Source organism: Ranitomeya variabilis, chromosome 6, assembly GCF_051348905.1.
Source record: "Ranitomeya variabilis isolate aRanVar5 chromosome 6, aRanVar5.hap1, whole genome shotgun sequence".
NCBI classification, from domain to species: domain Eukaryota; kingdom Metazoa; phylum Chordata; class Amphibia; order Anura; family Dendrobatidae; genus Ranitomeya; species Ranitomeya variabilis.
In genome coordinates, this window is record NC_135237.1 from 82,456,870 (window position 1) to 82,475,325 (window position 18,456).

Genomic DNA, 18,456 nt, shown 5'->3' on the forward strand with positions numbered 1-18,456 from the left:
GGGCCATCCAGCTATTATACTATACATATGGGGATAACTGGGGCCATCATACTATATATATGGGCAACTGGTGCCATCGTACTATATGGTGGGAACTGGGGCCAGTGTTATGGCTGGACCTGGTGGTTAGGAGCACCGGGAATGACCTGATAGTCAAAACTGCAAAATAGAGCGAGCTCTGGGAAGTGGGAGCTCTGCTGACCGCAGCCCTAATCTATTATCACACACACTAGAATTAGCCGTGGATCGTACCGGACTCTGCCTAGACGACTCTTCACAGCCTGAGAGGTAACTTCCCCTAAAGAGAAATATAGCCTCACCTTGCCTCAGAGAAATTCCCCAAAGGAAAAGAGCAGCCCCCCACATATATTGACTGTGAGTTAAGAGGAAGGCACAAACATAGGAATGAGACAGGTTTCAGCAAAGGAGGCCCGACTTACTAAATAGACAGAAGATAGATAAAGGGATCTTTGCGGTCAGCACAAAAAACTACAAAAAGCCACGCAGAGTGAGCAAGAAACCCCCCCGCGCCGACTCACGGCGCGGTAGGTGCCACTCTGCAACCCAGAGCTTCCAGCTAGCGAGACAATATCATGATAGCCAGCTGGACAAAACTTAGCAGGTACTCAGAAATATATTCAGCACACAAATGAACAACAAATGAGCTTAACAGGGACTTAGCTTCTGCTGAAGTAGACAGGTCATCAGGAGATCCAAGTGAGATCTGAACCAGTACAGATACATTGACAACTGGCATCAGGTAACGATCTGAGCAGAGTTAAATAGAGGAACCAGCCCAGTCTTAAACGATGCAGCTGAGGAAGCCACCTCCAGACCAGCAGCTCCACTTTCAGCCACCACAGGGAACCCACGGACAGAACTCACAGAAATACCATTCCTGACCACAGGAGGGAGTTCCAGAACAGAGTTCACAACAGGCCAGCATACTAGATATGTGGGGAGAACTGGGGCAATCATACTATATATATGGGCAACTGGTGGTACTGTACAATATTTATGGTGGAAATTGGGGCCATAGCACTATATATATTATATATATGTGGCTGTGGGGACCATCATACTATATATGTGGGGCAGTGGGATACTTTCATACTATATACAGTACAGACCAAAAGTTTGGACACACCTTCTCATTTAAAGAAATTTCTGTATTTTCATGACTATGAAAATTGTACATTCACACTGAAAGCATCAAAACTATGAATTAACACATGTGGAATTATATACTTAACAAAAAAGTGTGAAACAACTGAAATTTTGTCTTATATTCTAGGTTCTTCAAAGTAGCCACCTTTTGCTTTGATGACTGCTTTGCACACTCTAGGCATTCTCTTGATGAGCTTCAAGAGGTAGTGGCTACTTTGAAGAACCTAGAATAAAAGACATAATTTCAGTTGTTTCACACTTTTTTGTTAAGTATATAATTCCACGTGTGCTAATTCATAGTTTTGATGCCTTCAGTGTGACTGTGCAATTTTCATAGTCAAGAAAATGTAGAAAAATCTTTAAATGAAAAGGTGTCCAAACTTTTGGTCTGTACTGTATAATATATAAATATATATAAATAAAAGAAACTTGGGACCATCATATGGGGGCTGTGGGGCCACCATATTCTTTTAGGAGGCTGTAGGGACTTGATATTATATATAGAGGGGATTCGGGATCATCACACTATATATAGGAAGCTGTGAGGTACATAATATCGCAATTAGAGAGCTGTAGGGGACCATCACACTATATATAGGGGTTTTGGAGACATACTATTTGTGCTCAGCTATAGTATATGGAATATAGAAAACTGTAAAGCCTCATATTATATATAGGAGGCAGTGGGGACATCATATTGTATATCCCATATCTATGTACCAGCCTGTTTTTAAAGCCTGTTATCTCTGCTGCTTTAATGCAATGGCCAGAGATAAGCAGGGAAAAGAAGTGCCACCGCAACTCGAGGGCCACTGCCTTGTGATTGCTCCCCAGGCTGAAAAGTGCCAGCCACATCCTGCATGGAAGTAATATTCCAAAACATTGCAAATGATTGGAGTTTAAAAAATAGAAGCAACTTTAAAAAAATAGTGTAAATTTCTGGACTTTATTGGACCATGTGGCAAAATACAAAAAATAGGAACAGCACTCCAAAATATTGCCAGAAAGGAAGAGAAGAGATTTACTTTTTGTTTCCCATACAGCAGTATGGACCAACAGATTAGGTTGGCAATTAAAAGAAATTGGCATATTTTAGGCCAGGACAAAGAATTGGCTGCGGTAGCAGCCAGGGGCCCATTAATAGCCAATAGAAGAAGTACTAGATTACGGGACAAATTGGTAAAAAATCGTGTCACCAAGCCTAATCAAAATTGGCTAAGTACTGCAGTACCGAAAGGTAATTTTAAATGTGGACACTGTCCCATGTGTAGACAGCATATAACGGAACGAACATTGCATATTGGAGGTTTAAAGCATGTAGTGAATGATTTTATAACCTGCAGGACAGACCACGTAGTATATGTGGTTTTCTGTCCGTGCAGATATTACTACATTGGGAAGACAATAAGAGCATTGTTTGTCCGTTTTCGGGAGCATTGCCGTTCGATATCCACAGGGAAAGGTGTACCACGTTTGATTGCGCATATAAAAGAGAAGCATGGAGGTTGTGCTGATTGTTTGACCTTTGCTGGGATAGAAAAAATCTCTTTACCAAAGAAAGGAGGTGATTTAGATAACTTACTCTTGAGAGCCGAAGCGAAGTGGATCATGCGCAGTGGTGCGATGGGACCCCTAGGCTTTAATGATAGAGTGGACCTTTCTATTTTCCTCTGAGTAGAGTGAGAAATAGTGAACAATAATAGAAATTACAGGATATGAAGTACCTTGCTGGATGTGTATTAGGTAAGCGTCAATTTATAGTGAGAAAGAAATTGAGATACATTAACTGACACCTTTCAGGGTAGATTTAACTATTCAACGCATATTATAAACTAGTGTATGTATTCATAACTAAGTAATGATTGTGTGAAATTGTTTTATTTGTGCCTTTTATGTTTTATGTGTTTTAATTTGGTGGGAGGACGGACAGGTGGGGGGAGGTGTCCTGACCGGCACTATATTTCCGCCTGTTTGCGCTCACACCAAGTGACCCGTAGAAGCGCAAAGCACAGCGCGAAACGGCCGTCGTCCCTGCACTCCCCTGCTCACACGAGCTCCGGTTTGGTCGTGGCAACCCCAGCCATGAATTTTAATGGAAATATTTTGTGAATAAAGCTTGAAATTTGAAGACTGGTGAGTGCCCTCGCATCCTTCATTGCTGGATGATACACATATCTAATTTTCTGCAGAGGAGCACCCGAAGTTGTAAACGGGCTGACATAGCCATTGATTAAGCACCTGATTCAGGTTGCGCCGTCTGGAGACAGCTATTTATCATAGAGACAGTGCCGCCTGATTAACTTTTCTTGCACATTGTGAATTTTATCTGGACTTAATATTTGGGCTGAGCACGTCTAGAACTGTGTTTACATCATATATGCTGTGGTGATATAAGTAACAGATGGATCAAATGGATTTATCAGCCGGCCAACCCAGAGCAGGGTTACAAGCTGGTCGGGAAGATGTTGATAATTATTTCCGAGAGTGTGAGCAGGTGGAGGGGGTACACGCATTGAGCACTAAGGCTTTGGAATACAGGATGACAAACTTGGCGGAAAAGGAAATTAAATTATTCTGGACAAATAAGTCGTTACAATCATATTGTGATAATGGACGAGTCCCACGTGGACTGAGAGTCTGGAAACAGATTTCACAACATGAAGATGATTCAGATTTCCGCAGAGAATGGGAAAATATTATGCTGAGATGTTCGCAAGAACTGTTGTCCCTAGTGTTGAAAACAAATATACGTAGTTATGATACCCTGAATGGTGATTTAGTTAAAACTCAAACAGAATTGAAGGCAAGAATGCCTGAAAGTCAGTGGACTGCTTTTAATAAAAAACTTGACAGTAAGCTTACGCTAATTCAAGCTAATGTGAAACAGAGGAAAAAAGATAAATTTGTCCGTGACAAGATGGATTTCGACACAGGACGCATATTCACCTATAATAAAGAGGGTAACTTCCGAGGTGGAAATTTTAATAACCGCAGGAAAAGGTTTGGTAGTAAGAATAAGAATCGTAAAACCGGTTATTTGACGACTGAGTCGGATTCAAGCTTGAGCGACGGAGCAGGTGCTTCAGCCGGTTCATTAGAATTATTGACAACAGGAGGGGAGGAGATTGGTGAAAACTCGATCCCTTTAGGAGAAAGACTCGGAGGGGTGGAAGGAAGAAACGGGTCAAGCAAGCAGAAAAAACGGAAACATGTAGCATGGACACACAGATATTAGATGTCTCGGCTGGAGACACGGTTATCAATTTAACAGATCATGCACTGACTGCTTCTCATTTATCCCTATTGAATAAAGGTTTGGGATTTTGCATTCCACAAGAATTCGATATGACTGACTTCAAAATTGATCTTTTTAAATCCATCAGAAAAATTCATCTTTATAAAGCATTTATCAATAACAAAATGAGTAATCAGAATGCCTTAGAAGGGGAGACCCCGGTGTCTAATGGACCATTGGGGTTCATGGCAGGCACAGGGTCGTTGGCAGACATAGGTGATGAAGCCAGACTGCTGTTAGGTATTAATGAAGAATTTATGGAATATAGAGATCAGGAGACAAATAAGGTGGCCCCATTTACTGGAGGAGTCCCTTCAAGATTTATGCCAGTAGTATCACCTGGTAATGTAGTCGATCTGTTCGAAGCACAGGTCATTAAGGATGTTGAAGCCTTGATTTATAAAAGATCCCCCAGAAATCTAACAAAAGATGAAATTAGGGCCCTTTATGAAATACAGAATTGGGAGGATACGATAGTACGGGCCGCGGACAAGGGGGGAAAAACAGTGTTGTTACCCAGATCTTACTACATCACCGAAGCAAAAAGGCAATTGACAGACACAACAGTGTATAAATTATTATCTGGTAATCCTCTGCATGGATATAAGTCAGAATTAAGATCTTTCTTGAGAAAATACGTAGAAAAGAGAGTTATTACTCAGAAAAAAGCGGAGAAATTGCTGCCGGAGTTCCCCACCAGACCCCACTGGTATCACATCCCTAAGGTGCACAAATCTGTTCGGTGCCCACCCGGTCGGCCGATCGTATCTGGGATAGGGTCTCTCACCGAGCCCCTGTCCCAGTACATTGATTGGCTATTGCGGCCGATATTGAAAGATGTCCCCGCTTATCTGAAGGACACGAATTCTTTTCTTACCAGTATACAAAATTTTGGTTGGCAGGATAATTATGCTTTGGCCTCCATAGATGTGGAGAGCCTTTACACAAGGATACCCCAGGATTTGGGAGTGGAGGTGATCGAACAGATTTTGTGCACTACGGGTAGAAGCAGTGAATTCATAGAATTTGTGTGCGAGGGGTTGAGATTCATTCTCGCACACAATGCGTTTATGTTTCTGGACGATTGGTACGTTCAGAAAGTGGGGACTGCGATGGGGACCCCGGCAGCTTGTACCTTCGCCAATTTATTTCTCAGTTATTTTGAAGAGAAATATGTCTATGCAGATATTAACAGATATTTACGTCACATCAAATTCTATCAAAGATATATAGATGATGTAGTGTTGATCTGGGATAGCACAGAGGAAGTCTTTAATGAGTTTGTGTCATATCTAAATGAGGGGAATAAAATGAATATGGCTTTCACTTCGGTATTTGGGGGACGGCGTCTCGAATTCCTAGATGTATTAGTGGAAGTCAAAGGGAATAAAATCTGTACCTCAATGTACCGGAAATCAGTAGCAGCAAATACGATGCTGCACCATGACAGCTTCCACCCTGTTCACACAAAGCGGTCATTGCCGCGTAGTCAATTTATGAGAGTGAGTAGGGTGAATAATACAGAGGAGGGTTTTACACGGCAGTCTGACGAAATGTCACAACGATTCAAAGAAAGGGGATACCCAGAAAAATTAATAAAGTCAGCGAGGGAGACAGTCAGAATAGAAAGGGAGGAGGGTCATAAGCATAGATCGTTGTTATGTAGTGCCAGAAAGGAAGAGAAGAGATTTACTTTTTGTTTCCCATACAGCAGTATGGACCAACAGATTAGGTTGGCAATTAAAAGAAATTGGCATATTTTAGGCCAGGACAAAGAATTGGCTGCGGTAGCAGCCAGGGGCCCATTAATAGCCAATAGAAGAAGTACTAGATTACGGGACAAATTGGTAAAAAATCGTGTCACCAAGCCTAATCAAAATTGGCTAAGTACTGCAGTACCGAAAGGTAATTTTAAATGTGGACACTGTCCCATGTGTAGACAGCATATAACGGAACGAACATTGCATATTGGAGGTTTAAAGCATGTAGTGAATGATTTTATAACCTGCAGGACAGACCACGTAGTATATGTGGTTTTCTGTCCGTGCAGATATTACTACATTGGGAAGACAATAAGAGCATTGTTTGTCCGTTTTCGGGAGCATTGCCGTTCGATATCCACAGGGAAAGGTGTACCACGTTTGATTGCGCATATAAAAGAGAAGCATGGAGGTTGTGCTGATTGTTTGACCTTTGCTGGGATAGAAAAAATCTCTTTACCAAAGAAAGGAGGTGATTTAGATAACTTACTCTTGAGAGCCGAAGCGAAGTGGATCATGCGCAGTGGTGCGATGGGACCCCTAGGCTTTAATGATAGAGTGGACCTTTCTATTTTCCTCTGAGTAGAGTGAGAAATAGTGAACAATAATAGAAATTACAGGATATGAAGTACCTTGCTGGATGTGTATTAGGTAAGCGTCAATTTATAGTGAGAAAGAAATTGAGATACATAGTCCATGAGCCGGGCCAGATATCGGTACCACCCGGAGTGACTAATTTTCTTTGGTATTTTTAGGTAGATGCATGTCTGTAGTTTATTTTTTGATATGATAGCCCTTACATATACGTAGCTTATTAACCCCTTCAGCCCTAGGCCTATTTGTACCCAAGTGCCTAAGCCAATCTGACCTGTGCCACTTCATGGGCTAATAACTTTGGAACGCTTTCACCTATCCAAGCCATTCTGAGATTGTTTTCTCGTGACATATTGTACTTCACGTCAGTGCTAAATGGGAGTCAATATATTTTACCTTTCTATATAAAAAAATGCTAAATATTCGGAAATTTTGGAAAAATCGGCAATTTTTTAACTTTGAAATTCTCTGCTTTTTACAAAAATACTGATACCCCCCATAATAGTTATTAATTTACACTCCCCACATGTTTACTTCATATTGGCATCATTTTGAAAATGAAACCTTATTGTTTTACGACGTAATAGGGCTTATAGTTTTATGCGCAATTTTTCACATTTACAGCAAAACCCACTTTTCAAAGGACCAAGTCACTTCTGAAGTCACTTTAAGGGGCTTACATAACAGAAACCACCCATAAATTACCCCATTTTGCAAACTACACCCCTCAAGCTGTTCAAAACTCATTTTTAAAAACTGTTAACCCTTTAGGTGTTCCACAGGAATTTTAGCAGAATGAAGGCGAAATTTCAAAATTTCATTTTTTTTCCAGATATTACATTGTAATCCAATTTTACCTGCAACCTAGCAAGGGTTAACGGCAAACCCAAACTTGGTTACCCTAATTCTGCAGTTTATAGAAACACCCCACATGTACTCGTAAACTAAAGTATGGGCACACAGCACAGCTCAACACGGAAGGAGCGCTATGTGGTTTTTGGGTGGCGGATTCACTGGAAGAAATCTAGGGGGCCATGTCACATTTGAAGGCTGCCTGAGGTACCCCCACAGTGGAAACCCCAAAAAGTGACCCTATTTTGGAAACTACACCCCCAAGGAATCTTTTAGGGGGTATAGTGACCACTTTGACCCAACCAGTGTTTCACAGTAGTTGGAAACACTTGGTTGAGAAAATGGAAAAAGTGCATTTTTTACATGAAGGTGTCATTTTAGGCTCATTTTTTTATTTTTAAGAGGTGTACCAGCAAAAAATGCACCCCACTATTTGTTCACCAATCTCTCCCGAACACAACAACACCCGATATGTTGTCGTACACTGCAGTATTGGGGAACGGCAGGCCTCGGAAGGGAAGGAGCGCCAAATGACTTTTGGAGTGCAAATTTTACTGGAAGAAATCTAGGGGGCTATGTCACATTTGAAGACACCCTGAGGTGCCCCAACACACGCACACACACTGACACATAACCTATTACTATGCCACAATGTCTCGGCTGCCCATAGAACACCCAGAGGTCCATGAATACTTCATGCAAGGTGGCTTTTCGGTCCAGATCGGTAGCAAGAATCCTTTTGGACGAATTCCTGTGGACCAGACCATTGAAGAGACAATCAACAAAGACACCCAGACACCAGGGGGCACAAAAGGCTTCAGCCTCAAAGTTGGAGCTGTTTCCAGGTTCTACCTGACATCAGAGTACCGCAGTATGTACTTGAGGCAGCTGAGGGCCCTGGTAGGCCAACAATATACTGACTTCAGCCATTCAGACCTACAGGTGTCTAGGATTAGAAGAGATGAAGCCGATGTCCAATCTTTCGTTCAACTGCTGGAGACAGGTTGGGTGAACCCCTTCAACAAAGAGCATAATGGTGAACTTATCAGTTTGTCAACAGCGACTGTAGCACCACCAGATGTAGCCAAAGACCTTCAAGGGGCATACAGTATAGGAGAGGATGCATATCAAACATTCAAGGATGAGCGTTTGGGTACCGATAAGCCAACTACATTGTTTCATGACAAGATGACGAAGAACAAACTTAAAACGTTCTCTAACATCCAAATGAAGACACGCAGACAAGGTCTTGGCAAGGAGGTAATTTTGAAGGCTGACAGAAACCTATTTGGCCAGATGATACTTGTAGCTGAGAACAGAAAGCTACAAATGAGTGATGTCTTGACTCATCCCCTGGGTCCATTGCCATGGGCACTTGCCAATGGTGATGGGTCTATCCGCAAGACCAACAAGGCTGCCCTCGCAAGGGAGTTGGAGAGGAATGCTCGTCCTGCAGAAGTGATCCCCGAGCCCTCTGCAACCATCATTGATGGGATGAGCCTGGTTCAGAAACTGAAGGGAAACAATGCAACATTTGGCCAGCTAGCAGGCACAGCAATGAGTCGCGCTATCCATGAGGGTGCTAAGAGCAAGCGCATTGATATTGTCTTTGACGTCTACAAGGAGACATCCATCAAAGATACAGAAAGAGTCAACAGATATGAAGGCACAGGGATCCATTTCAAGAACATTCAACATGGGCACAACATCCAGCAGTGGAAAAAGCTTCTAAGTAGTTCCTCCAACAAGGCAAGTCTCATAAAGTTTCTGGTAGAAGAATGGAAGGCGAAACACCACAGGGAGAAGCTTGAGGAGAAGGAGCTGTATGTCACATGTGAGCAGCTCTGCTTTAAGATCACCAAAGAACAGTGGGAAGAGGCTGCTGACCTTAAGTCAAATCAAGAAGAAGCAGACACACGCCTCCTTCTCCATGCTCTTCATGCAGCAGAATCTGGTTACAAGTCGGTCATCATCACTTCGGAGGATACTGATGTCATGGTCCTGTGTCTGGGCATGTGCCACAAAATCCCATCCCACCTGTTCCAGAAATGCGGTACACAGAACCGGACAAGATTCCTGGATATCACCACTCTGAGCCGAACATTGGGAGGCAGCGTATGTGATTCATTGATTGGTATGCATGCATTTACAGGCTGTGACACCGTCAGTGCATTCGCTGGCCGTGGGAAGATGACGACACTCAAGCAGTTGAAGATGAACAAGACATACCAGGATGCCTTTCAGGAAGTTGGTCGTTCATGGGAAGTGTCTACCGAACTTTTTGAGAAGTTACAGGAAATCACCTGCCACATGTACCTGCCAACTACCCAAACAACTGAGGTAAACAGGCTCCGTTATCAGCTGTTCTGTGCCAGACGTGGAGTGGTAGAGTCAAGTCAACTCCCTCCTTGCCAGGACTGCCTTTTCATGCATGCACTGCGTGCAAACTACCAGGCTGCGATCTGGAGGAGAAGTCTGCAGAGCCAGCCATGGGTTGCAAACCCAACAGACTGCGGTTGGATGATAGATAACGACGGAAAGCTTGTTGTCAAGTGGATGCAAGGGGCACCAGCACCAGAAGCTATTATACAGCTACTGTCCTGCAAGTGTGTGCGGTCATGTGAACTTCCTCAGTGTACTTGCCTCAGCAATGGCCTGAAGTGCACAGACATGTGCAGATTACAGACATGCCAGAACAAGGGTACTGAAGACGAGCCAGTAGAACAACAGTCAGATTCAGAGTCCGATGTTGAAGATATTATGGAGTAACATATATATATATATATATATATATATATATATATATATATATATATATATATATATATATATATATATGCACATGACATGTTCAGTGTGTATTTACATAACTTGGATTAAATTTTGTTACAAATACTACATCTAGTCACTCCGGGTGGTACCGATATCGTCATATTTGGTTCTTGGCTCATGCTAAAATTCCTGTGGAACACCTAAAGGGTTAACAGTTTTTAAAAATGAGTTTTGAACAGCTTGAGGGGTGTAGTTTGCAAAATGGGGTAATTTATGGGTGGTTTCTGTTATGTAAGCCCCTTAAAGTGACTTCAGAAGTGACTTGGTCCTTTGAAAAGTGGGTTTTGCTGTAAATGTGAAAAATTGCGCATAAAACTATAAGCCCTATTACGTCGTAAAACAATAAGGTTTCATTTTCAAAATGATGCCAATATGAAGTAAACATGTGGGGAGTGTAAATTAATAACTATTATGGGGGGTATCAGTATTTTTGTAAAAAGCAGAGAATTTCAAAGTTAAAAAATTGCCGATTTTTCCAAAATTTCCGAATATTTAGCATTTTTTTATATAGAAAGGTAAAATATATTGACTCCCATTTAGCACTGACGTGAAGTACAATATGTCACGAGAAAACAATCTCAGAATGGCTTGGATAGGTGAAAGCGTTCCAAAGTTATTAGCCCATGAAGTGGCACAGGTCAGATTGGCTTAGGCACTTGGGTACAAATAGGCCTAGGGCTGAAGGGGTTAATAAGCTACGTATATGTAAGGGCTATCATATCAAAAAATAAACTACAGACATGCATCTACCTAAAAATACCAAAGAGAATTAGTCACTCCGCTTGGTACCGATATCGTCAAATTTGGTTCTTGGCTCATGGACTAACATTAACTGACACCTTTCAGGGTAGATTTAACTATTCAACGCATATTATAAACTAGTGTATGTATTCATAACTAAGTAATGATTGTGTGAAATTGTTTTATTTGTGCCTTTTATGTTTTATGTGTTTTAATTTGGTGGGAGGACGGACAGGTGGGGGGAGGTGTCCTGACCGGCACTATATTTCCGCCTGTTTGCGCTCACACCAAGTGACCCGTAGAAGCGCAAAGCACAGCGCGAAACGGCCGTCGTCCCTGCACTCCCCTGCTCACACGAGCTCCGGTTTGGTCGTGGCAACCCCAGCCATGAATTTTAATGGAAATATTTTGTGAATAAAGCTTGAAATTTGAAGACTGGTGAGTGCCCTCGCATCCTTCATTGCTGGATGATACACATATCTAATTTTCTGCAGAGGAGCACCCGAAGTTGTAAACGGGCTGACATAGCCATTGATTAAGCACCTGATTCAGGTTGCGCCGTCTGGAGACAGCTATTTATCATAGAGACAGTGCCGCCTGATTAACTTTTCTTGCACATTGTAAAAAATAGAAGCAACTTTAAAAAAATAGTGTAAATTTCTGGACTTTATTGGACCATGTGGCAAAATACAAAAAATAGGAACAGCACTCCAAAATATTGCAAATTACTAGACTGTATTGACCCATGTGATTAATTACTTACAAAAGCTGACTTAGATTACCTAACAAAGTATGAAGTGACACATTAGTGAATAAAAGTAAAAATATCTTTATTGACATATTATTTTAAAATTACAAATCTTTAAAAGACAGGATGATGGAAGAATTAGGACCTCCAAAGCACAAACAGGGGGTGACCCACAGACCCAAATTGCAATATAATCTTTGTAAATATATATATTTATGTATAAAGTGTTGCTATTCTAGGATTGGTATCCCTATAAGAGAAAAAAAGGCTGACAATATGGATGGACGCAAGACGTCTCTTTTAAAAAAACCGTATGACAGTCTAATATCTAATTGGAGGGTATAACTAGAGAATAAGCAAGACAAAGGTGTAGATATATATATATATATATATATATATATATATATATATATATATATATATATATATATATAGCAATGCCCTCACATCAGGAAATAAAAATGACTTTTGTGCTGCTTCTATTTTTTTGTATTTTGCCAAATAGACCAATAAAGTTCATTAATTTACAACATATTTGAGTGCTTCTTCCATTTTTTTTTTTTAAATTAGCCACATGGGCCAACAAATTTCTGCAATTTGCACTATTTTGGAGTGCCACTTGCATTTTTTTTTAATTAGCCACATGGGTCAATATGGTCCAGTAACTTGAACTATTTTGGAGTGCTGCTCCCATTTTTTTTATCTATCTATCTATCTATCTATCTATCTATCTATCTATCTATCTATCTATCTATCTATCTATCCATCTAAACTCTTTTTCAATAGGAAGAGATTGATGGACAGGTCTGACAGTCTGTGAAGAATGCTGTACTAATAAGTTAAAAATTAGAACCTGTAATACTTATAAATTAGGAATAAAACAAAATCATGTCCCCAAAGCGTTTGTTGAAATAACTTGCCAACCCTTTTAAAGCTCCATCCTAACCATTAAAAATGGCATTTGAATAGAATTGTGATAACAATGACAATACTGTATTAATAATAATCTACAAGAGCACACATACTTACAGTTAACACATTACTAACTCTGTAATTTTCAGGCTCCTCCACAGTCAGTTTTGATCCATACCAAAATGACAGAGCAAAGAGTCCAGACGAGATAAATTGTGAAAATCCAATTGACATGTTTATAATGCCATGCTTCTTTATTCCAAAACGTTTTGCATTAATTAAATTTTCATCGTACCTATAAACAAAGTACACATTTTACTTGAACCACAGTAGATGGCTGAGTTTATGATTGCTGAGGGTAAACTGAGAACATTAAACAACTGATTAAAAAAATGTGATTTTAGATTTCTCTTCATTAGAAAAATGTAATACTGCTATACCATTTTTGTAAAAATAGTAGTAAATTAACGATTATCTAATAAATATATAAAGTGTCCATACATTTGTTGGCTAAACACATTGTTACTTGCTGAAGTTCATCAGGATTCCTTGGGACTAGAATTGAGCAAATCACCCAAAAAAATTTGACTTGGTCAAATTCACTCAATTCAGGGAGAAAATTAAATTTGCATTGAATAAGCTCAATGTGAATGTAATCAACCAAGAAGGGGTTAAAACAATCTTATACTCACCAGTCCTCTGATGGCTCTACTATCTTCTGTCTTCTACCCATCTTTTTCAAACTTCCTTCCGGTTGAGTTTTCCATTCATTATGCCCCACATCGCTACCTGGAGCACGATGCACATCATGACATGTGTTGCCCCCTTATGATGTCTTGAGGCCTAGTGAATGTAAAACCTATCCAGAAGAAAGATAGAAGTAAGAAAATATAACATAGAAGACAGAAGATCCGATTGGAGGACAAGTATGGGGAGGAGGGAGGAGAATGAATATAACATTGTTATTTTTGTTAAACCTTTCCTTGGCCCCCTATAATACAACAAAATGGCAATCAGCAAGAGCAAACCATAAAAAAAAAAAATACTTCTGATTAAGGGTGTTTTCACACTAGCATTGTACGACGCACGTCGCAATGCGTCGTTTTGGAGAAAAAACGCATTGTGCAAAATTGCCTGCAGGATGCGTTTTTTCTCCATACACTTGCATTAGCGATGCGTTGCGACGGATTGCCACACGTTGCATCGGTCGTGCGACGGATGCATCATGTTGTGGCGGACTGTCGGCACAAAAAACGTTCCATGTAATTTTTTTTGTGCGTCGTGTTTGCCATTTCTGACCGCGCAATTTTTTATTTTTTTTTAGCAAAGTTTGGAATTTTTTTTCACCACTTAGATAAAAAATAACCTAGTCATATTAGGTGTCTATGAACTCGTAATGACCTGGAGAATCATAATGGCAGCTTTAGCATTTAGTGAACCTAGCAAAAAAGCCAAACAAAAAACAAGTGTGGGATTGCACTCTTTTTTGCAATTTCACAGCACTTGGAATTTTTTTCCCGTTTTCTAGTACACGACATGCTAGAACCAATGATGTCGTTCAAAAGTACAACTCGTCCCGCAAAAAATAAGCCCTCACATGGCCAAATTGACGGGAAAATAAAAAAGTTATGGCTCTGGGAAGGAGGGTAGAGAAAAACGAACAAGGAAAAACAGAAAATCCCAAGGTCATGAAGGGGTTAATAAAGCTCAAATAACAAAGAACTAAAACAGTAAACAAATAAGCAACCCAAAGTTAGGGTGTAGACTAAATTTTTGGATCCATGGAAACCAAATTCCCTCACGAAGGATGCATGTGTGTGTTTCCCAACTTGAAATTTCTTCATGTCTATATATTAATCTGACTTTATCTAGTCATTCTGAGTGTGTTGGGGAAATGGGGCTTCTCCAATGCATTGGAATTAAATGTTTAGCTGCCCCAATCATTAAAACCAGAAGATCATGTGTTCTAGCTTTGTAATTGGAGGATGGACAGGAAAGAAGAACTTCTTCAGGCTTTAGGTTTCTATTTATTGAATCCAAACCATGGAGTGTTATGTTTACTTAATTCCAAAACTTTTGTATTAAGGGACAGGACCAAAATATGTGGGTCATGTTTTCCACAACAGAGCCACAACTCCAACATAACTTTGTGTCAGAGAGACCCAGGTGGTGTAGAAATTCTGGGGTTCAATACCATCTAGCCACAATTTGGTATGCATTTTCCTGCAAAAGTATGCCTAGAGAAACCATATGAATATGCAAGTATCTTTTGCACCTCAGAATCGGTTAGAGAGATGCCCAACTCCTTTCCCAGGAAGACAAATTTGCAAAGACCCATTTACACCCATCAGAGGCTAGTCTATTGACTTTCGACTCATCACTGCAAACTACCTGTTTTCAATCTTCTACTGTTCAATTTTCGTATTTCTTCGTATTTTCTAGCCAAACCAGATCTCCGCTTTGCACTGCTGAGGGGCAGTACACCGAAACACAATGTCTGCAAATTGAGATTCTGGTTTGGCTATTATCGTAAGTCATGTGACAAGGCTCGTTAAAAGGGTCAACATTGACTTGTAGGATTGCTACCTTCCAATAGGTGGCACTAGAGTTCTAGCTCTCTTCCTCTCTGAAGAGACAATTTGAATAATTAGCGTATTTCTTTGCAAACTCTAGCCGACGATTCTTATGGCCATATTTTAGTTGAGCTTTGTCTCCTTTTTTCAAGCCATGAAACATGCATTGCAAGGTGCTTGCATGGATGTCTGTGATCTTACTATTGCAAAGCGTACAATGTTGTGAACTCCGTTTTCAGGCTCCCTCTTGTGGTCACAGATGGTATTGTGTGACTTTGGTTTTTTGGCTCTCCCTGGTGGTTTGGTTTATTATCCTGCGGGTCTGCTGGATCAGCTGCCTCGTTATTCACCAGGGAGGCTCTTATTTAGCTCTGCTTCACTTCCACTTGTTGCCGGCTGTCAATGTATTCAGTGCTATTCTGATTACTCCTGATTATCTCGTTTTCTGCCTCTTCAGGATAAGCTAAGTTCTGTTTGAATATTTTTTGCTCATCTGCCTGCAATATGATTTCTGTGTATGATGAGTCTAGTCCAGCTTGCTAACATGTGATTTCTTTTTGCTGGTAAGCTCTGGGGTACGGAGTTGCTTCCCCCGCACCGTTAGTTGGTGCGGGGGCTCGAGCAATCTCTGCGTGGATATTTTGAATAGGGTTTTTTATTGACCGCACAGTTTCCTTCCTATTTTCTGCTATCTAGTATTAGCGGGCCTCATTTGCTAAATCTGATTTCATCTCTGCGTTTGTGCTTTCCCCTTAACTCACCGTTAATATTTGTGGGGGGCTATTCTATATCTTTGGGGTCTTCCACTGAGGCAAGTGAGGACTTACTTTCCCTCCAGGAATAGTCAGTTTCTCAGGCCGTGACGAGACGTCTAGGATTTTTAGGTAACGTTCCACGGCTGCCTATAGTTGTTTGCGGATAGGATCAGGTTGCGGTCAATCTAGTTACCACTTCCCCAGAGCTAGTAGTCTGTTCAGTTACTTAGCTAGTCCGACCTGCGATCCTTGCCACTAGGATCATAACAGTACAGCCGGCCTATAAAGTGTTAATTGCATGGCAGAAGCAGGAGAAAAGAAGCTTGGAGATATTTTTTTTTTTTTTTTGCTGCCGTGTGTCTAGCTGCTGTGTGTCTGGCTTCTCTCCTCCTCTTAATCTTGGTGTGGCTCTGAGTTCAGCTGCTGATATTGATATCCAGAGTTTAGCCTCCAGTGTAGATCATCTTGCTGCAAGTGTACAAAGTATTCAGGATTTTGTTGTGCACAGTCCTATGTCAGAGCCTAGAATACCTATTCCGGAGTTGTTTTCTGGAGATAGATCTAGGTTCCTGAATTTTAAGAACAATTGCAAGTTGTTTCTTTCTTTGAAACCTCGTTCCTCTGGGGATTCTGTTCAGCAAGTTAAGATTATTATTTCTTTCTTGCGTGGCGATCCTCAAGATTGGGCTTTCGCATTGGCTCCAGGGGATCCTGCATTGCTCAGTGTGGATGTGTTTTTTCTGGCCCTTGGATTGCTCTATGAGGAACCTAATCTTGAGAACCAGGCTGAAAAAGCGTTGTTGGCCCTCTCTCAGGGGCAAGATGATGCAGAGGTGTACTGCCAGAAATTTCGGAAATGGTCGGTGCTTACTCAATGGAATGAGTGTGCCCTGGCTGCAAATTTCAGAAAAGGTCTTTCTGAAGCCATTAAGAATGTCATGGTGGGGTTCCCTACACCTGCAGGTCTGAATGAGTCAATGACTCTGGCCATTCAGATTGATCGGCGTTTGCGGGAGCGCAAACCTGCGCAAAATTTGGCGGTGTCTTCTGAACAGACACCTGAGTCTATGCAATGTGATAGAATTCTGACCAGAAGTGAACGGCAAAATTATAGGCGGCAAAATGGGTTGTGCTTTTACTGTGGTGACTCAGCTCATGTTATCTCAGCATGCTCTAAGCGCACAAAAAAGATTGATAAATCTGTCACCATCGGTACTTTACAGCCTAAGTTTATTTTGTCTGTTACCCTGATTTGTTCCCTGTCATCTTACCCGGTTATGGCTTTTGTGGATTCAGGTGCTGCCCTGAGTCTGATGGATTTGTCATTTGCCAGGCGCTGTGGTTTTGTTTTGGAGCCTTTAAAATTCCCTATTCCACTAAGGGGAATTGATGCTACACCATTGGCTACGAATAAACCTCTCAGTACTGGACACAAGTGACCATGTGCATGACTCCTGTTCATCAGGAGGTGATTCGCTTTCTTGTATTGCATAATTTGCATGATGTTGTCATGTTGGGCCTACCATGGTTGCAGACTCATAATCCAGTCCTGGATTGGAAAGCAATGTCTGTGTCAAGTTGGGGTTGTCAGGGAATTCATGGCGACGCTCCTGTGGTGTCAATTGCTTTATCCTCTCCTTCTGAGGTCCCTGCGTTTTTGTCAGATTACCAGGATGTATTTGATGAGCCCAAACTCAGTTCTCTACCTCCTCATAGGGATTGTGATTGTGCTATAAATTTGATTCCTGGTAGTAAGTTTCCTAAGGGACGACTTTTCAATTTGTCAGTGCCGGAGCATGCTGCTATGCGGAGTTATGTAAAGGAGTCTTTGGAGAAAGGACTTATTCGCCCCTCCTCCTCCCCTCTTGGTGCGGGGTTCTTTTTTGTGGCTAAGAAGGATGGTTCCTTGAGACCTTGTATTGATTATTGCTTTCTAAACAAAATCACGGTCAAATTTCATTATCCTTTACCATTGTTATCTGATCTGTTTGCTCGCATTAGGGGGTCTAGTTGGTTCACCAAGATAGATCTTCGTGGTGCGTATAACCTTGTGCATATTAGGCAGGGTGATGAATGGAAAACTGCATTTAATACGCCCGAAGGCCATTTTGAGTACTTGGTGATGCCTTTTGGACTTTCTAACGCTCCTTCTGTCTTTCAGTCCTTTATGCACGACATCTTCCGCGAATATCTGGATAAATTTATGATTGTGTATCTGGATGATATT

General features: G+C 41.1%; 1 protein-coding gene across 3 annotated transcripts in view; it reads right to left on the reverse strand.

The window, feature by feature from the left end:
• Positions 1-18,456, reverse strand: part of LOC143781839 (ATP-dependent translocase ABCB1-like) — a 576,903-nt gene that overhangs the window by 314,808 nt on the left and 243,639 nt on the right. For all 3 annotated transcript variants that reach the window (XM_077268724.1, XM_077268723.1, XM_077268725.1), the window contains one exon: positions 13,019-13,196. In XM_077268724.1, coding sequence (XP_077124839.1) covers positions 13,019-13,196 — 178 coding nt within the window. The remainder of the gene's footprint in view (positions 1-13,018; positions 13,197-18,456) is intronic.